This window comes from Saccostrea cucullata, unplaced genomic scaffold, assembly GCF_032062105.1.
Source record: "Saccostrea cucullata isolate Sc308-1 unplaced genomic scaffold, CSIRO_AGI_Scuc_v1 ctg468, whole genome shotgun sequence".
NCBI classification, from domain to species: Eukaryota; Metazoa; Mollusca; class Bivalvia; order Ostreida; family Ostreidae; genus Saccostrea; species Saccostrea cuccullata.
In genome coordinates, this window is record NW_026926068.1 from 426120 (window position 1) to 448267 (window position 22148).

Sequence of the window (22148 nt, forward strand, 5' to 3'; positions counted from 1 at the left end):
AAAGAGATATCTCGTTTAGTTAAAGAAATATTTCTATAAGCTGAAGAAATATCTCTCTTACTGAAAGAAATTTTTATTTCACGAATAAAAATTTGAAGGGCTTGCCATAGATATGGTTTTAAAATTTCACTTGAGTATTTATTGTGAAGAAATCCTTACTCAAGATCTATACCAACAGTTTTGACCTTTGTCCTTGACCTTCATTTACATGTTTTTATGAAAAAAACTTTGACCTTGTCCATAACATTTAAGAGATTTTTACTAAGGATTCATATTTCATGAGTATATTTTGTCATCCTTCCCTTGTGTACCATTTATTTTGACCATTTGAAACAGATGTTTCACTTACTTTTGAAAAAAAAAAAAAACCATCTCCATAACGGTGGGTGCTTTTGACGTCATATATTACAGGTACATTTCTTTTTAAGACCCAAGTCTTGAACTTAGAGAATCAACATCTTTAATCCATAACGTATGACTTGCATATGAAAGACTTTCACTTTCTCAATTTAGCTTCCATACATGGACATCGTTGTTTCACACACACACACACACACACACACACACACACACTCACACACACACACACACATCATGTTTGCTATATATCAAAGAACCTCAGAACTTCTTTCTTTTTTGTCAACACTTGACTTGGTTCTTCGCCTTTTCGTCAATCGTATATCTTTTTCACTGGGGTGAATATTGATAAGTCACTCGATCTTTGCCATTTTCAAAACTGGCTTGAATACGCAATCCAGCTACCATATCCAAAAACAAAATGAAAATGATATTTGACGTTTAAAATTATGTCAAACAGAAAGGCAAATTAACCAAGAACAATTTATTTTAGTTTTGTATAAAGGTTATTTCTTTATTTCAACATGTTTCTAATACAACACACTTTTTGGATTAAAAACACAATAAATTATATAAACCATATTTTCTTGCATCACAAAACCTTGTACAAAACTTTTATATATGTACTCTTCAAATCGCATTCCACTCTTACAAACAGTTTAACAAGCATTAAGGCGTCACCTGTTAACACTACCGTCTTTGTCAAGACGTGACGCAAAAAGCAGAGATTCAAAACACTAACACATTCTAACAATTCTTTGTGGGGGAGAAATCTTTCTTCCCTCTCTTCTACATTGTCATCATAGAAATTCACATTAGATATATAATTAAATGCAACCATCGTTTTCTTGTTTTACTTTTACTACATATTCAGGTAATTGTTATAATACGGACCACGTATGCAAAAAAAAGAACCTTTTATTTATTTTTCATTGATGGAAGAAATTAGCCTGTGTTTTTTTTAAAATGAATTAACTTTATGTGTAGGTATCTATTCTGTAGGCGGATTGCTCAAAAATCTGGATAAAGGATCAAAATTTTTGATCGGGTATAGGATTCTCGTATAAAAGCAGCAGGGCAGCAGCCTCGTTTTCAACATGAACCAGCGTCACACGTTAGCAACATGCTTAATCTACACACAAAATCAAAACTTAATGGAATAGGATATGAAACACGTGTACAAGACTGAATACCTCGACAGACAGAGAAGGTGAAATTCCTAACATTCCTCGTAGACAAGTATATATACATGTAAATATATATACAATCAACTACCATACCATTTCTAGGACATGGTATCAGTTTTGACACAATTCAAATATGAAAGTAGAGAGGCGTTTATTTCAGGCTATTTTTCTATATATATATACATGTATATCACAATGTTTTTGACTAATAGTATTTTTTTTCTGTGCTTTTTTCTTTTCGTTTTTTCTAGTGTTTTCAGGCAGAAATAATCAAAATGCAGGATTTTGAAAATATGGTTAACAAAAAGGTATGATTTTACCAATTTTAAAAAATTTTATAATTACAGAACAACAACGACAGAGTGTGGGATATTATCTTTCTAACTGAAGAATTAGAAATCACGTTTTTGCAGTGAACATAAAAAAGCCTACAATAAATCTGCTCTTGAATAAAAAATATTTATCTAGCAGTTTGAACATATTCTCGTGATCATGAAAATGGAACAAAATATAATATACCACATAAATTATACATCATGATCTTTTCATTTGTTGACAACATGAACAGCATTTAGTATGCAATATGCATAACTTATAACAACGTGGAAACGTGATATTTGTGTCCAAAAATAAAAACAAATGCAACAATAACCCTATGAATAAATGGTGTTCACAATGAGTACTATCTAAACAAATCACTGCAAGATTAAAATGACATTGTACATGCATGCCAGTGTCTGATATTGGATATATATATAGAGAGAATTAAACACATAAGCGAAATCCCATCACTTTTCGCCGTTGTAGAACAATGTTAGGTGATTGTAACATATACACCAATACACAGAGGTTAGTGAAGAGAACCATCATGCCTTCAAGGTGACATGCCATATGACACTATGCTACAAGTGGCTTATGGGATATATATATATAAGTGGCGCGCAAAGTCTGTCCTTCTGTAAAAGTCGCCGAAATATCAAAAGTTAAACCCATGTAAAGCAGACATTTTAATAGTCTCGTTATCATGCCGTACTTCCGGTTCCGGTTGATTCTGGAACTTCTTTCCTGAAAGGTCTGGACTTTTTATGAAGTCTACAATAAACGTGAGAGAATTCTAGATTACGGCAATTCATCAGATAATAGGGTTGGCAATACAACTGTAGTCGTAGTATAGTGTAGGAACTCAAAGTAATCGTTATCCGAAAATTTACATTCTACATACTGTAGCTGCCTCACAAACTAATTCTTACAAAATATAAATATTATATGATAATAATCAATTTCGTGTTTAAGTCCACTATTTTTAAACGAACAATTTAATTTAAATAATATTACGGGACAGAATATAGTTTCAGCATTAGCTTGACCGTTTTATTGTGTTATGGATGTATTATTTTGAGAAAGGGAGAAATATTGATTACAGTTTTTGCAACTGAATATGTTTCCGATATTGCAGCATGCTATTACATACGTAAAATGTAATGTCATTATGCATACACGCTCATAAATTATGAGAATGAATATTTTAACAGCATCCAGTTTTCATGCAGAAAAGTCTTACTGTTTCTATTATGTGCAATTATCTTAAGAAAATGTTCAAGAATTAAATATAGATGTATTTCTGGGTATAGCTTCATCTGTTTCTTTTGTGTGCGTCCAAGACAAAAATAAATATGTTCAATTTAGTCTTATATATATATTCTAAAAATAGCACTATATATATTTAAAAATCAAGAAACTCATTAGGAGAATAATAAACATGCGAGAGCAAGTTTGCGAATGTTGGTTTGCATGAAAAAAAAGGGGGGTTATATAAAATATAGAAACATCTGATTTTTTTTTTCAAGAATGACTCGAGTCTATGGAATTTTTTTTACCAAAAGAGTAAATTACATAAAACCTAAATTCAGTATTTTCTATGAGTTTATTCATCTGCATATGGGATACTGTCTTGTCTTCCAAATAAAGGGGAGCGATTGTTGCCCTCATCAATTTCCGGCGAACTTGCCAGATTGGGTTTTTTAGAGATGGCGGACCTGTGTTGTGCCGATTGTAATGATTGAAGACTAATTACTGAAGGCCGACTCCTCTTATCGTAGCTGTCTAGCTGGGAAGTGTCAAAGTCCATTTGGAAAGCATTAACAACACGGATCTGAAAGAGAAAGTAAAGACAAGGCGTTACAGCTGCATGTGTGTACTTTGAATTTTTTTCCACTATGAATTTCAACTATCATTACACTTGAAAGTTACATTTGATATAAAAATACTCCCTTTCAGTGTATTTTCTTTGCTTTTCAGGATATGATTTTAAGAAAATGACAGATATATAATTTTTAAATGATTAAAATCAAGCTACATATTAGGCAATTGTAAACGAAAGTAGGGTAAACATGCACCTTAAAGAACATGCAAAATGAAAGTACACATGCTACAAGTTGGAAAACTGCAGTGTTGTCATGCTCATGTTGACAAACATTCCATACATTCTGCAAGACTACATCACTTCCAGTCAATGGTTTGAAGCTTTAGTTTCACATTCATGATTACAAAAACTGCAAATTCTTTTCAGTTTCAATCCGTGTGCCCATCAACATTGAGTTCAAACTGATTACATTATGAAGGTGTAAATGTGACCAACTTTGTTCTAAAAATTCATAAAATGCATCTATATGAAAACGTGCAGTGTGATAAGGGGTGAAATATTATTATACAGTGATAAAAGTACTTACAGATTCTTAGGGCAATATTTCATGTAGAATTAAGGATTTAGTCTATTTGTTCAAAAAAGAGGGGCAACTCTCACAATTCAACATAAAAGAAATACAGACAAATTATCATACATTTAAATTTTTATTTCTCTATTGTAATAAAACCCATAAACAAATATTTTAAATTATCTATGTTGAGGAATGTATACACAGCTATTTAACACAGCAAGGAATACAAAGAAATATACATTTTACATGTGGTTGTTTTATAAACAAACACAATGTTAACTCTTACATCCCAGTGACAAAGGTCTATGGACATATGCAATTCAAGTTAGGAAATAAACAATATTCTGAAATATCCACAATATGGTCTGATATATTACATGGACACCTGCAAAATTCTCTCTCTCCTTCTCACTCTCTCTCTCTCTCTCTCAGGTACACATGTATCAAAATATCAAATAATACACTCTTCTAAATGAAATTTTGTGCTATTGTGTGGAAATAAAACTAGATTTTTTTTTCATTATGAAAAATATATTTCAAATAAAAGAAGAACAAATCTTAACTGTTATTTGTAAAGCAACAGAAATTTCTTATATGCATGATAATATTGATTAAAAAAAAATTATGATATATGTATCTGAAGATATGTCAAAAGCATTTAATTATCAATAAATACATTTAAATTAAAAAATCATCTATTTCTTCCTTTTTTTCATCAATATGTTTCTATATTGTATCTTTGTATTTTACAGTATCGTACTGAAATAAAATTTACCTGGGCCATATTCTAATAAACATTTACAAAGAAATGAAAGTTTGAATGGAATTAAATACATGGATACATCAATTCATAAGACTTGGAATGTGAAATGTGTATTTGAACAAATTCCTCTCTTCTGAAAATGTTTTAAAACAAAAGAAAGAAATTCTCTGTGTAAACTGTAAACATTGTTAATTCCTAAGCTACACATCAGCAAAAAATACACAATCATGATAAATGACAATCAAAATGCATATCTAGAACATACAATTTTAAACAATGGAAAAGCCTCCCAAACAAACAGTATACACAATTTTAAACAATCGCGACGAAAAGCTTTTGAAAGCGTTTTTAATTAATAGAAAAAGAGACGGTAAGGACCAATTTGCTGCAAGAAATATTCGCGATGACGAGGCTCTCGCGAACCTCGCGAAAATTTCTTGCACGCGAATAAAAGTTGGTTTACAGTATATGTTTTGTTAAATTATAAATGAACAGAAAGTTATATTTTCTCATCACAGTCTAATGCCTACAAATTCACAAATCAGTTTCCATGCCAACTCTTTTTCCACACTTTTTGCATGGGAATGATTCAATACAAATGGAAGATGTATTGGTCCCTTCAATTTGTAGAAGAGCATTATCAACATTAAACATTGTACTGCAATATGTAATAAAGAAAAGGGCAACCAAAAATAAATAAAATTCATATTAAAAAAACTTTCATATAAATGTTAAAACCTGTAATAAAGCAAGGAATGTTTCTCTTTATCCAATATTTGTTTTGAAAAAAAAGCATGAAATTTTCACTTGATCTAAACAAATTTATGCAGCTTCATTTGGAGAAGTTAGAAGGCGGTTTTGGAGTATCTGCTAGAATTGATGGGACATTTAAGTATCCTATTCAATTACTGATAAGCACTTAATAAATAAATGAACCCAGATATAAGCAATATTTTAAAATCCACTATATCTGTTTAATGATCATTTCAGTAATGTCAAGTATGTCAATACATGTAATCTGTTGGGTGGGGGGGGGATGGGGGGGGTCTCTGATCTGATGCTGGATGCTGAACAATCAAAAAGGTTTTGACAGGAACAAAAAAAAATAAAATAAAATCACCTGACAATAATGGAAAAGGAGGATTGGTCATTTTCCAGTTATGCCTTCAGCTATCTATATATACATATCGAACATATAATTCATAAGTAGAATGCATTTTTTAGTAAACAAATGAGAGGAAATGACTACAAATCACAAAAACTAAAGCATGATCTCGTCATAACATTCAGATCAATTAATCTAAGCTGATCTAGTCATAACATTCAAACTGACCAATCAAAGTTGATCTAGTCAGTGCATTCAAACTGACCAATCAAAACTGATCTAGTCATTAACATTCAAACTGACCAATCAAAGCTAGGGGGAAATACATGCAACACTAATGTGATCACTGCACAGAGACCCAGTATAAAAAAATATGGATTCCCACTTTTCATTCTCCCTTCACACAAAAATGATACCATTTGCTGCTTTACATTATGATACAATAACTTGTTCAATTAAAATTACAGTGTTCCATATACAGAACAGTAGTATTTCAAGCTGAAAATGTTCTTTCCATGTTCAAAATAATGGGGAAAAATATATCCTTTTTTTAGCTTCAATGTTTTAGCATACACCAAAAAAAATTAAAGACTGTTCCCATGAGTTAAGAGTTAATTGTCTAATTCGGCACAGAAGCCGTTTGCCCCTTGAGTAACAGCATTGCTTAGAACTGTGATTCCGAGGTCCCTCCCTCGACAGCTAGCGGACTTGAGGCGGTGGTCACAGGTTTTCTATGCTTTTGATTTTGTAGAGAATGGTAACTGTGCATTGATGTTATGCTAGAAGTGTCATATCGTGCATCTACGCCCATACGGAATGCATTAATTACACGAATCTGAAAAAAGAAATTGAACACAACAAATCAGGTCGGGTATAAAAAGAAGTCGGGATGAACTACAATCTGCACAGTACATCTCAGCAATATCAACTCATGGTTAGTTCAGTTCCTTACATAAAAAGTTTGACATGAATATTTTGAGTTTTTTTGTGAGCCAATGCTAATCTTCTGTACATGAGTCTTATTGTTGAGGCATACTATTTTGTAAAATAACTTAAAATTTCTAGCACAACTTAAGTGTGTGGACTAGAAGCTACAGCGCAAGACATCATACAACAAAACAGTCTTCATATATATATATATACCTGAATCTGGGACGACAATACAAGGCCAGGGCTTTTGGACAATTGCACACAAGAATTGCAATGAGACAAACTAGAATACATACTTTGTGACCTTTCACAAATATGTCTCAAAGACTTAGAATTGACTTAGTTTAAAAAAAACTCAGTTTTCCCTTTGGAACTGGACTTATTATGTTTTGGTTTTAGGAATTAGAGTCCAGTTTCCAAATCTCTAGATCTCTCAATAAAACAGAAAATTCTTCACCATCAAGCAAAAGAAAATGTGATATGCATTTCTCTACACCTCGTATATCATTAGTGAAGTTTTTCTGTTCCATGAAAAAAAAACAAAATTCCTATAAAACACGTTATCATTCCTCATTTCAACACCTTTGAAGAAAAACACATCTAACACCTTTGAACAAATACATCTTGGTAAAAAAGGGGACTCTCTGTGTCAGGCAAGTTTATGACAAAGTACTAGCTACTAAAAAATCTAGGAAGCGTATTTCAATAATGTCTCTTCTGAATATATATATTTTTACAATTGTAAAAACTGTCTCTTTCCATGAAAGCACATCTCAACTATATCATAAAATAACATACACAATCAGTATTAAAAAATCACTGATCTATAAGCAAAACATCACAGCATACCCAAATTACAAGCAGACTGAAGACCATCAGATGTCTTAAATGTCTATGGAATAGTTTATTTTCCTTTAAATTTAGCAAGGAAACCCTCCTCATATAGAAGTTTCTGTAATACTATTAACGTCAGCATAACTCAGAGTCTTGGGGGAAGATTCCCTGTGGTTAGGGTTGGTGGGGGCCATCAGAGGTGATGGCTGTTTAGAGACAAGAGGAACATTTTCATAGGACTGGCTCTTAAGTCTAAATCCAGGCTCGGGCGGGGACACGGGCATTTTGGGAAATGGTTTTTCAAACGCCGTAGTTAACCGGCGACAGATTCGTTCGTGATGGTTTGCAATGGTCACGGACTCGCTCATGGGTCGGGGGCCCTGGTGCGAGCGAGAACTTCGCAAGCTATGAAAACTGTGATAACTGTTCACACTACGTTTTTCCTCCAAGTCCTCCAATGTGCTTTTAAATGCTCGGACTACCCGTAGCTGCCAATGAAAAGAGATTCACATTTAATCTGCAAAACTGTTTCTTGTGTCATGGTCTTTCCAAATTTACAAAAAAAAATTTGCTACTGAATGGAAAGCCACAACAATGAACGGGGCCACATTCACTAAGACACCTTGCTAAAACTACAAGAAACCAAATATGGCTCTGCTGCTTTAGGCTTTGTAGTTGATACAAGGTCAACATGGTGGAATGGAGTCTGCTGTACATTGAATAGATAAGAAACCTGAATGTTCCTGGAGGCAGGTGGAATGTAACAGAGACTGATGAACATGCTCGAGATGTTGAAAATAAAGGCCAAAACAAAAGAAAAATCAAGGTTGGACCATGGCTATGATATACAGGACGTAACAAAAACAGGTCAACACTGAGGAACTGTACAACACCAAAAACAATTGTTCTCTCTCTCTCACTGGGGCTTAACTTTCTCCCAAAACAGAAATAAAAACCTCACCCACTATCCAAACAAAAATGATTGGGACTAACACAACTGATTGAAAAAGGGGACACAACTAATGAGTTCATGATGTCTGTCAATGCATAGACAAACTATAATATCTCTAGTACATATTCACAAAATGTCTACAAATTATGATCATAACTAAGCTTCAGGCAACAAGTCTAACTTGTAAAGAAACAAATCCTGAAAAGATAAGTTCATCACTTCTATGAAGTTTAAATCTTTGCTAACAATGTAGATTTCTTTTATTGAAACTTTATTATTATTATTATAAAATTTGGATCTGTTCTTTGAAGAGGGGAAAATATATAAATTGATCAACTTCAAGATAAACTTGTTGCTATGTGCTTCTAATAGCTGGCCTTTTATCTAAACATTAAAATCTGCCCAACTGTGGTGACATTATCTATCTATTCTATATTTCTATCAAAAATGCTTTCAATGCACTTGCAAAAACTGATTTCTTCCATATGCTACTTAATTGAATATAATTTTATGCTGCATCTACTTTAAAGACAAAAAAATCAAACTAATATAATTAGTAGGACTGTGGAAGAAATTCAATTTAAGCTTCATCAATGCTCAAGGTAAAATTCCAACCAAAAAAAATCTAGAAAACTCAAAAAATAATTCAACTGCAACCCTGCAAAAAAAATCAACTCAATCGTATCACAATTCTCTGCAATATTCTACAGTTAGTAACGACCTGGCTTGAAAATGGTCAGTTTTCTCTCTAGGAAATAGTTTGGCACAACAATGGAGTATATATGTTTAGTGGTACAACAGAGTACACCAGGCAGCGACATGCCCTTACCTGCGTCTGGAGACGAGCGAGACCGCGGATCCACAGGATCTGTCCGCGGCGTCCTGGCATCCCGTCGACCTCTTCCACTTCCTCCTCTTCTTCATCCTCCACCTCCGGCGTCTTCCTCTTCCTGCAGATGTTCTTTGGTATGACAGATGTTGGAATAGTTGTAATTATCTGTCGGAAAGAAGAAATGTATTCAAAGCCAACCTAAGACTTTCTTGTTAACAATGATGCTGATTGTACAATAAATTTGCATATATTAATATCACTTTTTCTAAAAATTCTGTTGTTAGATTATGGGCATCCTTTTAAAGAAAAATTCATATTTATTTATGAGAGCAGGATTCATATTTCCTTGAAATGAAATATGAACTTTCATACTCAAATTTAACAATTTTAATTTTCCTACTTCAAATAACTAATCAGCAGCATCCTAGTTATCTCTCTTTCTGTGCTACCAATGACTGCTCACAGAAGTTTTAGCCAATGTACACTACTAAACTACTAAAGCCATAAATACAGCACACATTCTTTATACTTCAAGGAAATCAGATATTCAGCTTTAAAAATTCAAAATATCGGAGTTCAACTGTATTTTGTGTAATAGACTTACCTGTCCCCATAATAATGTGCTTACTCCTAAAAACACACACCAGAACCACTGGTCTAATGTAAGTGCTTTAGTGGAAAATACAGTGCCACCAAACTGTACTAAGATTATCTGAAAAAGAATTCAACAGATATTTAAATTTCTTTCATTTCAAATCCTCATCTAAGAAATATATCAATGACATATCTGGTAAGTTTCGGAAAGAAGCAATATTAGTTGGAAGATCAGATGATTTAAATATAAATTTTAAAATTTAAATTGCATTTAAATTTGAAATTCTTCAAAATAAACTCACCTGTGCTACAAATGTACCAATCCAAATTCCTATAAATACAGGATTTCTTCTTAATCCTTCCAAAATATTACGCTGCCCATGAATTTTTCGAGCATTAATTTCATTAAATAATGTCATCATAACAAATGTATTAAATATAATAGTGAAGTGCTGTGATGGAGGGGCGTGGATTTTCGCATATTTTCCATCATCAATTTCAAACAAATTATTTCCTGTAAAAGAAAAAGATAAATTTAATATTTGTCCTATGTGTATTATCTAAACACATGGATTTACATTACCTAAACAAGTATTTGTATTATCTTAACATACGAAGGATATTTTTTTCCATAAATTAAGATTTTTTTTATACAATTTTTTATATAATACCAGTAATCAAACTATATAGGATGATAAACAAAAAATTGCATTATATAAATTTGTTCAAATATTAAAATTGTCAACTATCATCAAATGAAATACAGACTGAAAAGAAACCTACCTGCAAATAATAGAACAAATACAACAATAAGCTGATAAATAGAATGTCCCAGAATATTTTTTGTCATGGTTCGGGATATGAGAGCTTTGGTTCTGCCATAGGGTTTTCTCTTGAGGAGTTCTGGGCTGGGCAGCTCTGTGGCCAAAGCTAGAGATGCCAGGGTGTCCATAATCAGATTGACCCATAACATCTGGATAGCCTTCAGTGGACTGTCCTGGAAATGGACAAAATGTCATTTTACAGATACAAAATAATTTTAGTATCACGAACATTCATACAATATATGCTGAAGTTAAAAATTCAAGCCAACTCTGTAATGTTATCAATTTGTATGCCTTTCTTGTATTTGATTTTGTATTTCCAAACATGAGGGAAATATTTCTTCTTGAAATTTGATTTTCTTGCAAAACAGACCAAACATGCATTTTACTACATTTTACTTAATTCAGTTAAGAATATATTCAATCACACTGTTTTTCAAATTGCTACAAGCACTTTCGCTTAACCTTACTAATAGAATATAATGAAATTTTCAATTATCCCCCCCTCATTACACCTTCACTGTCCCTTCTCTTTTCCATTAACAGCATTGCACCCCAGACTTACATTGATAATACAGGCTCCAAAGAAAGCCACCATCACAGCCACACAGTTAACAGTGAGCTGGAATTGTAAAAATTTAGCGATGCTGTCGTAGACATTTCTGCCCCACATGACAGCTTTGACAATGCTGGTAAAATTGTCATCTGTCAGAATAATATCTGATGCCTCCTTTGCTACATCTGTTCCTGAGATACCCTGAAAAATGAAAAATACAATGCAGTAGTTTGCTTAAAGTGGTTGTCAGTTTAGCCAAGTGTAAAAAAATTACCCAAAATGTGGTTCTTACAAAGATTTTAAAATCTATACAAGGATACTCTTTCTTTATAAATTATCATTTTATATCTTCCAAACAATTTTTTTTTAATTCCTTATGAGTAGTAATGGACCTGTCCTGTAGACAAAATATTTTTATTTAAAAAAAGCTAAAATACAATAAAAATAGCTTATGGCAAACAAGCTTAAAATGCACGTACAACGAAGTGATTTTCATTTCCTGTGGCTTTGAAACATGTTAAAAACGAAATCGTCAGTCCCTGGCAGTTTGTTATAAACTTATTTTACTGTATATGAATAAACTGTTGTTAATATATTGTTCCATAACCAGTTTATTCACTCATTCATCCCCTTTTCTTCCCACATGAAACTTACCATAGCAAATCCCACATCAGCTTTTTTGAGGGCGGGGCCATCATTGGTACCGTCCCCGGTGACGGCCACCACTTCGCGGCTGCTGGACTTCTTGCTGTCTATGATGCCTTTCACTAGCGTGTACTTGTCCTGGGGAGAGGACCTAGCCAACACTCTCAGGTCCGGCCAAACCTTATCTAGAAGTTCCTGGCTCACCTGAAAAAAAGACCAGATACATGTAAATATGCCCAACTCAACTTCAGAGGATTCTATGTTTAATGAAAATTTTCAGATTTTGAATGGAACTATACACCTAATCATTGTTTCAAAACTATTATAAATGCTTGGAGGAAATCTTTATATAAGTATTAATTTATGAATCAGCTGAAGTTAAAATTGTATTTCTTACAAATTAAAGTAGCTTTATTACTTCAGAATAATGTTTCTAAATTCAAGAAAATTCTCTGACAAGAGAATCTCTTTAGACATATATTTCTCAAAATATCTTTTATTTTCTTAATACATGTACAATAATCCTTTACAAAGTTTAAACTTTCTTATCAATCCATATTCCATATTTTTATCCAGTTGTTGAAATAGTTTGTAATTGTTGTATCATGACACAAATTGTATCAAAATACTGTATCATGATACGTATCATATCACTAACTAGCTTGCAAATAAGACAGTTTACCTCTCCTTTGGCATCTCTGATACGTTTGTTGAACTCTTTACCGTCCAGAACAAGGAAATTATCGTGTGGGGTCAGAATCCCGCATTTGGTAGCAATGGATCGAGCTGTGTTAACGTTATCTCCTGTAACCATTCTTACTGTAATTCCAGCACTCTGACACTGTTTAATGCTAGCTGGCACCTGAAAATAACAATAAAATCACTACAGAATGATTTTAATTTGTGCCTTTAAAATAAAACTGTAGTCTCCAATATAGTTTTGTTTCCATGATCAATACACAAGTATTATGACAGGCCTTATATGTACATCATCTCGGGCTGTTTCACATGCACCCTTTTAATGTGTAAGTTAGTGTGTTTCACTCATATGTTAAAAGCAACCTATCCATTATGCTAAGAATTTTTATTTGACAGAAGTTTCAATGATCACTGCTTCAGTTATACACCAGACCTACCTCATCACATACTGGGTCCTTGCTGTGGGTCCATGAAACTTAGATGAGCTCACTTTTGATCCCTGTCTCACTTTTACAAAAGAATAAGTAGTGGAAAAGTGAGACTGAGATCAAAAGTGAGCTCATTTAAGTTTTATGACCCTGGAGCCTGGATACAAGTCAGACTTCTACATTAGTTGTACGTCTGACATACCCCATCTCTGACCATGTCCTGGATATGGATGACCAGTATACAGGTCAGACTCTGTATATCAGTAGTATGACAGACCTACCTCATCTCTGACCGGGTCCTGGATATGGATGACCAGTATACAGGTCAGACTCTGTATATCAGTAGTATGACAGACCTACCTCATCTCTGACAGGGTCCTGAATGCCGACGACCAGTATACAGGTCAGACTCTGTATATCAGTAGTATGACAGACCTACCTCATCTCTGACTGGGTCCTGAATGCCAACGACCAGTATACAGGTCAGATTTCTCACAACAGAATCCTCATCTTCCCAGTCATGGTCTGGCTTCAAAATCTCCTCACTGTCCTCTGTCTTTGTACCTGAATATAGATACACAAAACACTGAGGGTAAATAAACAAAGATGTTATTTATATCTTAATTTTTTCTGAAAGCTATTACAATTACAAAATAATTCTGTTTCATATTTAATAATTTAATTTTTGATCAGTTTATACAAATCTGATATTAGTGTAACACTAACTTGAATCTGTATGGTAATCTTTATAAGCCACACATATAGTCCTGAGGCCGTCCCCTGCCATGGGTTCTATGACATTCTTGACAACCTTCTCCTGGTCCTCCATTGTGAAGGGTTTGGGCTTGCCATCACAATCCAGAATGTAGTTACACCTAAAGAAATAATTAATTGAAAATACTGTATAGGGGGAAAATAACTCGCGGTTTTAATATTCGCTATATTCACGGTGTTAACAAATCCGTGAATTCAAGAAACAGTGAATAATTTTCAATAATCTCCATGTTTTATTTGGAAATATGAGAATAGACTACGATAGATTTATATAGGTGTACGTGCAGTCCATGGTCATTTCGGTAATTGCGAGTAGTACTGTCATTCAATTAATTTTAATGATCACGCTTTACTTTAATTCAAATCGGCGGATAATAATTTGTGTTTGTTCAAAAGCTGTTTGAATAGCCAACGCTATGTTTCATCAATCAAAACACTCGGTCATGGGTTTTGATTACCCGTGCGTAACTAATGTTACCACGTGTATTTGTTATCTGCATTCTCATGAATATTGTAGTTTTTATCGAAACTTTGGTTTTAAAAAAATCATTCAAATAAATATCGAACTAACTGTCGAAGGAAAAAAAGTAGAACTACTCGGGTGCATATGCACTCATCGTATTAGCATATTCGAAAGTCCTTTAACGTTTAGGGACTATAAATAACTGCACATGTGCTATGGTATGGATTAAATGGAAACAAGGGAAGTAACTTTTATTACATACAAAATTCCGCGAATTCAAGAAACCGCGATCGTGTCAGATGAGAGAAAAACGTGAAAATTACAACCCGTGAAATTAATCCCCTATACAGTAGACAAATTATTTCTTTTAGAAAGTTAGAAAAATTTTTTTAAATATTTGACATAACCAGTTTGAGAAGCAAAGCTTTTCTACTTTCAACAGTAAAAAGTTACTGTTTAATTATCAGGTACCTTAAAATCAACATGATTTTAAATATGTAATATCAATTTCAATCTTCGTTACTTATATACATTATTATCATTTATCTCCATTTCCCTTCATCTTACTTTTTCAAGACAATTTCTGATGCCCCTTTCGTGAACAGCCTGTACCCAAACTTCATGTTTATGACGGTGCTCATGGACTTGCGGACAGAGTTGAAGGTGTAGACTTTAAACAGTGCTTCCTCTGGCACCTCCTCTCTGATTGGATAGTACTGCTGACCAAGGTCAAGGATAAATCCCAGCAGGGCACACTCTGTCTTGTTTCCAAGCTGCTGTGGGAGTCCCCCATCTTTGTCAGGCTAGAAAAAATTACAATTAAAATTACACATTCACTTATGAACATGATGGAAGTTTGTTCAAATAAATAAAAATATTTTTTTATGATTGTTTTTTGATAAACTGTATTTCAAATTTCTCACTTATATTTACAAATTTTTATATGCCTGAACGAAAGAATATGAACCTAAGATTTTCACTAAGATTACAGATTACATCAAGCCCAGAACAAAGTACATAAAAAATTGAATTCTTCAGAGCTCTACTCCTCAAACTACGATGAGTTTTCATACTTATTAATGATTGTACTTACAAGAACCCTTGAGGTGTAACCACTGTTGATGGCAATACTTCTGACAATGAGGTCCTGTAGGGGAGGGGCCAGGGAGTTGAAGTTAGGGGTACTCTTGTGATGGGCTCCTGTAATACATCAATACATTTTATAAGATATACACATTAAAAAGAAATCTTTAATCAGAAATGTCTAATTTTCCAAGTGTCCTTTACTTTCACCACAAAGAAGGAAAAGCATCAACACAAGGATCATATACCTGCTTTTAATAATTTTAAAGTGAGGAGGTGAAATTTTACATTTGAAGAGGCTGTCTTAGAATTATTTCCAAAAGTTCACTTAAATACCAAGAATCATGAAATTCTCAATTAAAGCAGCCAATACTGAACACTGAAATAGCAATGATTCACTTCTATGGCCCCTTATTGAAATTTTAAGCCCTACATAAGTACTGATTTGACTTACTGCCAATGTAGGACTGGACGACAGTCATTCTGTTGGTGGTCAGGGTTCCCGTCTTGTCCGAGCAGATGGCTGTGGCATTACCCATTGTCTCACAGGCATCTAAATGTCGTACCAAATTGTTGTCGTCCATCATTTTCTGCAATTTAAAAGTTTGTTTACCAAGATTAAAAAAAATTAAAAAATAAAGGGGGGGGGGGGTTAGATCTTTAAGATATCAAAATGTTTTGGTTTACCAAAAATTATCAAAATTTATTATCTGAAAATTATGGCATTGCCAGTTCTTTCAGATATCAGAATTTTATAATCTGATAATTATGGGACGGTCAGGTCTTTTAGATATCATTCATTTTGAGAAAATGGAGACTCAAATTTCTTCTGAACCTCATTTTCACATTCACATACCGTAAAATCCCTATTAACCGCCCCGGGTGCTTAGAAAATTGCAAAAAGGGGGCAGTTATTTTGGTATTCTCTTTATAATATTTAATGTCATATTTTAACTTCAAAAAAATCTTTTGAAAAATAAATATATAAAAGGAACCACTGAAATAATGTCTAACTTTACTTACACTGAAGAAAATCCACCCAAATTATGCTAAATTATTCATTTTCCATTGAGAAATTGGATAATAGACAAGTTTCATGTTCACTTTCAATTTTTTGGCACGATTCTAGTTAATTTTAATCACTGTACAGGGAGCCCTTATTTCCTGACAATTGAAAAAGATCCAAGGGGGCGCTTATAGGGGCAGGTGCGGTTAATAGGGATTATACGGTACATCTTATGTTGTACATATAAATTATATATATAAATAGGATGGGAAATCCCCCATTCTATATATATAACGTACCCTGACAGAATAGGCCAGAGCCAGTGTGACTGCCAGTGGCAGACCCTCGGGGACGGCCACCACCAACACTGTCACACCAATGATGAAGTAGAAGACGAACGTCTCTATATAGATGGCAGTGTCATCGGCTCCCCAACTCTTGCCCTCAATCCCAAACTCTATTACGCAGAACTTCACGATCAGAATCAGCACCACCAAAACAGCCACCGCCGTACCTAAAATCCACAGAAAACACGGCCTTAAAGCATTGCTTTACAGCATTAAAACACAAAAAAGGAGAAAGATCTAATAAAAGGGAGAAGTTTAAAATTAATTGACATCCTTGACATCCAAAATACTTGATAAACTTTTATTCTTCTACTGATACAGTAAAAGTTCACAATTCTGTATTTACAAATATTTATACATACATACTAAGGCCAACACAAATTTTACTATATAAATGCCTTATTGTGTACCTCCATATCCGATCTGAATGGCTAGCTTGGTCAGTTTGCCCTGTAAGACAGACTTTTCCTTGCGGGCGGTCTCCACTTTGGCTTTCTGTTCCTTCTCGTCCTCCTCTCCCTGATTGGCTGTCTTGTTGTTCGCGTTTGTCGCATTGTTGTGGGAATTGTTTCCCGTAATCACAGGCGTTATGGAATCAATATCTACAAATTATACAAAACTTTCACAACATTTGTTCTGGAAACAGAAATACTTTCTTTCCTTTCTGATAACATTTGAATGAATTTTTTTCTCTGATTAAAGCCTTATGATATGATGATTTGACGATACAATGTTTATATAATTGACATTAAGCAAGCAATGGATTTAACACTGAGTCCATGATTGCAAAGTGGTGTCTTTCATCCGAAACAGTCATGAAACTTGGCTTATAGCATTTATTTAGCTCTTTGAGCCTTTGGCTCAGAAAAGCCAAAAATTTAGGAATCTCACAAAACTTTTGAAAATGGAGCAAATTCACAATAGCAAGGCTACTCTTAAAAGTTTTATAGTTTTTTTTTTACACTTTCTCAAATAAATTTGGAATGGAACTAATCTTTAGTTAGCCACTCTGGTCTTAAAATTTCCCAACTTGCCCTTTTTAAAATCTTGCTTTTGAAATTCAACTTCAAACATTTATAAGTTTTCTGGACACCAGCCTTTGTTCCATGGTGGAGCATTAAAAGAAACCAAGAAAAAAAGTAACATACACATACCCACTTTTGTATCAGCATCACTAGAAAGCACTATGTAAAGAAAAGAAGAATAACAAAAATGAATACATTATCAAATCAATGACATTCAATATATGAATACATACATGTAATATATTTTTACATGATAATAATATGGCAAGGCTTTTTTCTCAAAGAATTGTACCTTCATTTGGCAATATCTAAGAAAAGGCTACTGTTCATTAAATAAACTGTATATAATCAAGATAACCATGTTGCAGTAAATTTTAAGCAATATATATGTTAACAAGACAATCAAGAAAATTTATCATACTTAAACCTGCAGGTGCTTTATCAATTAAAACTATTTTTAATCTTTAGTGCTGTGTATTGTGCTTATTAGATAGACATATACTGTTAAAAATCTACCACCCAATGTAAATGCAATAGGAAGTTGGCATGAGTTTTACTTATCATTCCCACTTTTTACCTGAAGCAGTGCGTTTTATGAAAATCAGAAATCACAGGTTCCGAAAAGTTCTATGAAATTTCTCCCCCTAAAATATTTGACAATTCTTTGAAAATAATTCCTTTTGAAGGGAAACAAAAAAGAAATTAAATACTATCTTCATGCCAATGAAGCAAAATATTTTCTGCTCAATTTGGTGATTCATTTTTGCAACATATATTCTCTTTTTTCTCTAAATTTTCATGAACAGCATCACCGACATGCAGTATAATTTCAATGCGCAAGTTTCCATGGCAATGCAGATGCATCAACATGCACCATCAATGCACTAATTGCACCAACTTTCATAATTAAAACAACAGTCCAGTTTCCTTATAAACATGCTCCATATTTATGCTTAATATGAACATTTTTTCGGGTTACACATGGCATATATATTTCCATGCAATTTCAATGATGTGATTATATGTACATGTTGTCATTATTATATGTACCTCCAAGATCAGTATTCAGTGAGGGCTTATAATTCTAAATGACAATATGAATGAACATATATAAAACAACCCTAAAGCACCTGCAATTGATACTCTTGATAAATAAATTCTTGAGTAAAGTAATTGTCTTTATATACGACAGCAATAGATCTGTAAAAATCATATATGTATATTAATTATTGTCCAAATGTTCTTCCATACAGAAGCTTAAGAAGTAGAAGCTTTAAATTTTAGGCACTTTTCTCAGAAATTTAAGATATGTATATTATCTGCAGAGACTGTTTGGAAGAACAAAATGTGACTCACTTAGTAATTAATTATCGTAATGTTAATTAATTAAATAATAATTGTTAAAAATAGAAGTAGTTTTTTCCACTTCATCTTACAAATGAAGTTTTTAGCAGTAAGTCCTTGCCCAATCAGAAAAATACTATGTCAGTTAAATTACATGTAATTATAAAGAGAGACTTCAAGGAGGCTTCAAGGTCTATAGTTCAGATGTTATATGTTCTTTCATCCATACATATTTGATAATGAAATGGGAAGTATTCTTATATTCACACATTTGTCTGTGTATGTGTTGGTTTGTGGGTGAGGGAGTGCGGTACAAAACAGAAGTGATGTAATTTGCATCTGGATCGATATGCTCTTTGTGAGGGGATGCTCCGCCTTGCATTGCCTTTGTTCAAGAATTCTTTTTTTTTCCAGTTTTTATATTTGTGAAGTTTGCTACTGAATAAATTCCATATAATGTTTTCATTCCGCATGTACCTAGTGTATTAGGCTGCTGCAGTGACTATACTCAAGCTTAACACTTTGCTAGAAGTTGCTAGTGCTCATGCACATACTGAATTGAAAACTTACAAAACCAGTACGTCATATTCTGTTGAATATGTGAATGCTTTGACTACTTTTTATGCTGGCAATCAACAATCTGCTTGCTTAAAAGCCTCTTAGTTACATGCTTTCACATGCTTTCTGTTTAATGCTTCTATAGCTAGTGACTGTCCTTTTTTTAGACTACACCATTATATAAATAAAAATCTTTACATTAAATGAAATTTTCTTTAAAAACTTTCTAATGTGGCTCTTGATCAAGTGAAAGCTTGAAAGTTCTCTGTAGTGCAAAACGCAGTGCTGACCTGCAAGCCTCCTCGCAGCGATGGTCTGAACTTCCTTAACACAGAAAAGCTTATTCACAGGCCTATAGCCATGCCTGCCTGTTTTTTTCCTGTTAGTGATTGGGCAGGACTCAGTCTTATAAACATTAATCTTTATTCATTTATTTTATTTTTAATTATGATAAGCCTGTTAGTTTGTTGAGACTTGCCATTTTTATAATATCTGTATGCTACAAAATTCACACAATTAAACAATATCAAATCAGAGCTGTTATAGATAAGAATATATATAAAATCAAATAAGCTTTGATTAAAATTAAGTTTTATTCAACTTTTGATATAAACATGTTTAGATATTTTAATGTAGGCAAAAAAAAATTAGGTTTAACACATATCTTTTTTAATAGTATGCAAATTATAGAGATTACAATTGCCAAAATAATATACACAAGTACACTCCAAACACTAAAAATTTAAGCATTTTTTTTTTATTTTAAAGCAAAATGAGTGGAGTAAATACCAAATACACACAAGCCAAAATGTTTAAAAATTATGTGCAATTTAATATAAGGCATATAGAAAAGCACTGATCGTTGGAATACATGATTTTCCTGTATGATAATATAGCTATATACTTGGCAATTCAACTTGCAATAAAATATTTATTTGAAATCAACCTATTCAATCCTGACTTTCGTTTCCTAGGTATATAAGCAGAATTTTACGAAGCATGTGAAGACAAAATCGTAAAACATTTTGTGACCATCTCATAAGTGATTTATAGGTGTCTGATAATTACACTTTACAACAATAAAAGGTAAAATTTCCATTTAAAACAATTTTTGCATGGATTTAAATTTTTCCCCTAACTTAGATTTTAAATTTGCCACCCAGCCCTTCCCGCAATTAAAAATTCTTTACGAGTTTCGATTTTACACCCTGATTACTTTCAATTGATTTAAAGACTATTAGCTATAGCACTTGTTTATTTTATAAACACACACACAACAGAAAGCCTATTATCTTGTTTTAATGTGCATATATTAATAATCACCATCACGAAAAAAAAACATATAAAATCAAACCCAAAACTGAAACTGCAGCAATCCACTGAATATTAAATAAATATTTTGCAATGCACTTATGAGGAATATGAAGCATAATGGTAAATGATGAAGACTTACATGGTGTATTCTGGCCAGCCATATTCGTACGTGTGCCTGCAAGCCAAGGCAGGAAGCATTCAATTATTTAAAATATTTCATAACCAAAACAAAGGGCACAGACAATGCTCCCTCCAAAGTCCCTACCATCCCCCTCAAATAGCTGGACCATCATCTCTTAAAGGGACACTAAGTTGTAACCCCTCATCCAGCCCCCTCCCCCCACCCCCAAGAATATTAATTCTTCATTATTATTCTTTACTTTCCAAAAGTATATCACTATAAAACATCAAACTGGAGATCATGAAAATAGCAGTAAGTAAATTTGGAAAGAGCTTTGAAGGATGTGGGCATGCTGAATTCTACAATCAAAATAATTTTTGTTTTATATAACAAGAGATATAACTTGCAACTGTATGTGAACATTTACTTAGTGATAAATGTGTAGGAGCATGGTGTTTTTCAAGTCTACATGATGACACAACATTCAACTCAACTCTTAAATTTGTCCATTCATATTTGAACCAATTACAGACTCTTTCTGTGGTGAATATGGTTTTATGGCAAGGGATCAAAAATTAAATTACCATAAAGCTCTTTGGGTTTTTTGGATTTCATGGGATTTGTCAAGTGACCATCCGGTACTTACATTGCAATAAAGTTTAATAATGATAAAAGGTTAAAAAGCTACCT

The 22148-nt window shown here is 33.1% G+C and overlaps 1 protein-coding gene across 8 annotated transcripts in view; it reads right to left on the reverse strand.

The window, feature by feature from the left end:
• Positions 1 to 826: 826 nt before the first annotated feature.
• LOC134270668 (plasma membrane calcium-transporting ATPase 2-like) overlaps positions 827 to 22148 on the reverse strand; it is a 53717-nt gene continuing 32395 nt past the window's right edge. For 4 of the 8 annotated variants that reach the window (XM_062752907.1, XM_062752904.1, XM_062752906.1 and 1 more), the window contains 17 exons: positions 21477 to 21512; positions 18251 to 18280; positions 17507 to 17698; positions 17049 to 17263; positions 16198 to 16333; positions 15754 to 15860; positions 15228 to 15463; positions 14150 to 14298; positions 13863 to 13987; positions 12979 to 13158; positions 12306 to 12500; positions 11661 to 11852; positions 11055 to 11268; positions 10574 to 10785; positions 10282 to 10389; positions 9675 to 9842; positions 827 to 3696 (listed from right to left, as the gene is read on the reverse strand). In XM_062752907.1, the coding sequence (XP_062608891.1) occupies positions 3469 to 3696; positions 9675 to 9842; positions 10282 to 10389; positions 10574 to 10785; positions 11055 to 11268; positions 11661 to 11852; positions 12306 to 12500; positions 12979 to 13158; positions 13863 to 13987; positions 14150 to 14298; positions 15228 to 15463; positions 15754 to 15860; positions 16198 to 16333; positions 17049 to 17263; positions 17507 to 17698; positions 18251 to 18280; positions 21477 to 21512 (2723 nt within the window). In that variant the 3' untranslated portion in view covers positions 827 to 3468. Of the gene's footprint in view, positions 3697 to 5457; positions 6965 to 9674; positions 9843 to 10281; positions 10390 to 10573; positions 10786 to 11054; positions 11269 to 11660; positions 11853 to 12305; positions 12501 to 12978; positions 13159 to 13862; positions 13988 to 14149; positions 14299 to 15227; positions 15464 to 15753; positions 15861 to 16197; positions 16334 to 17048; positions 17264 to 17506; positions 17699 to 18250; positions 18281 to 21476; positions 21513 to 22148 lie in introns of those variants that run through there. The other 4 variants (XM_062752910.1, XM_062752909.1, XM_062752908.1 and 1 more) reach the window with 4 other exon arrangements.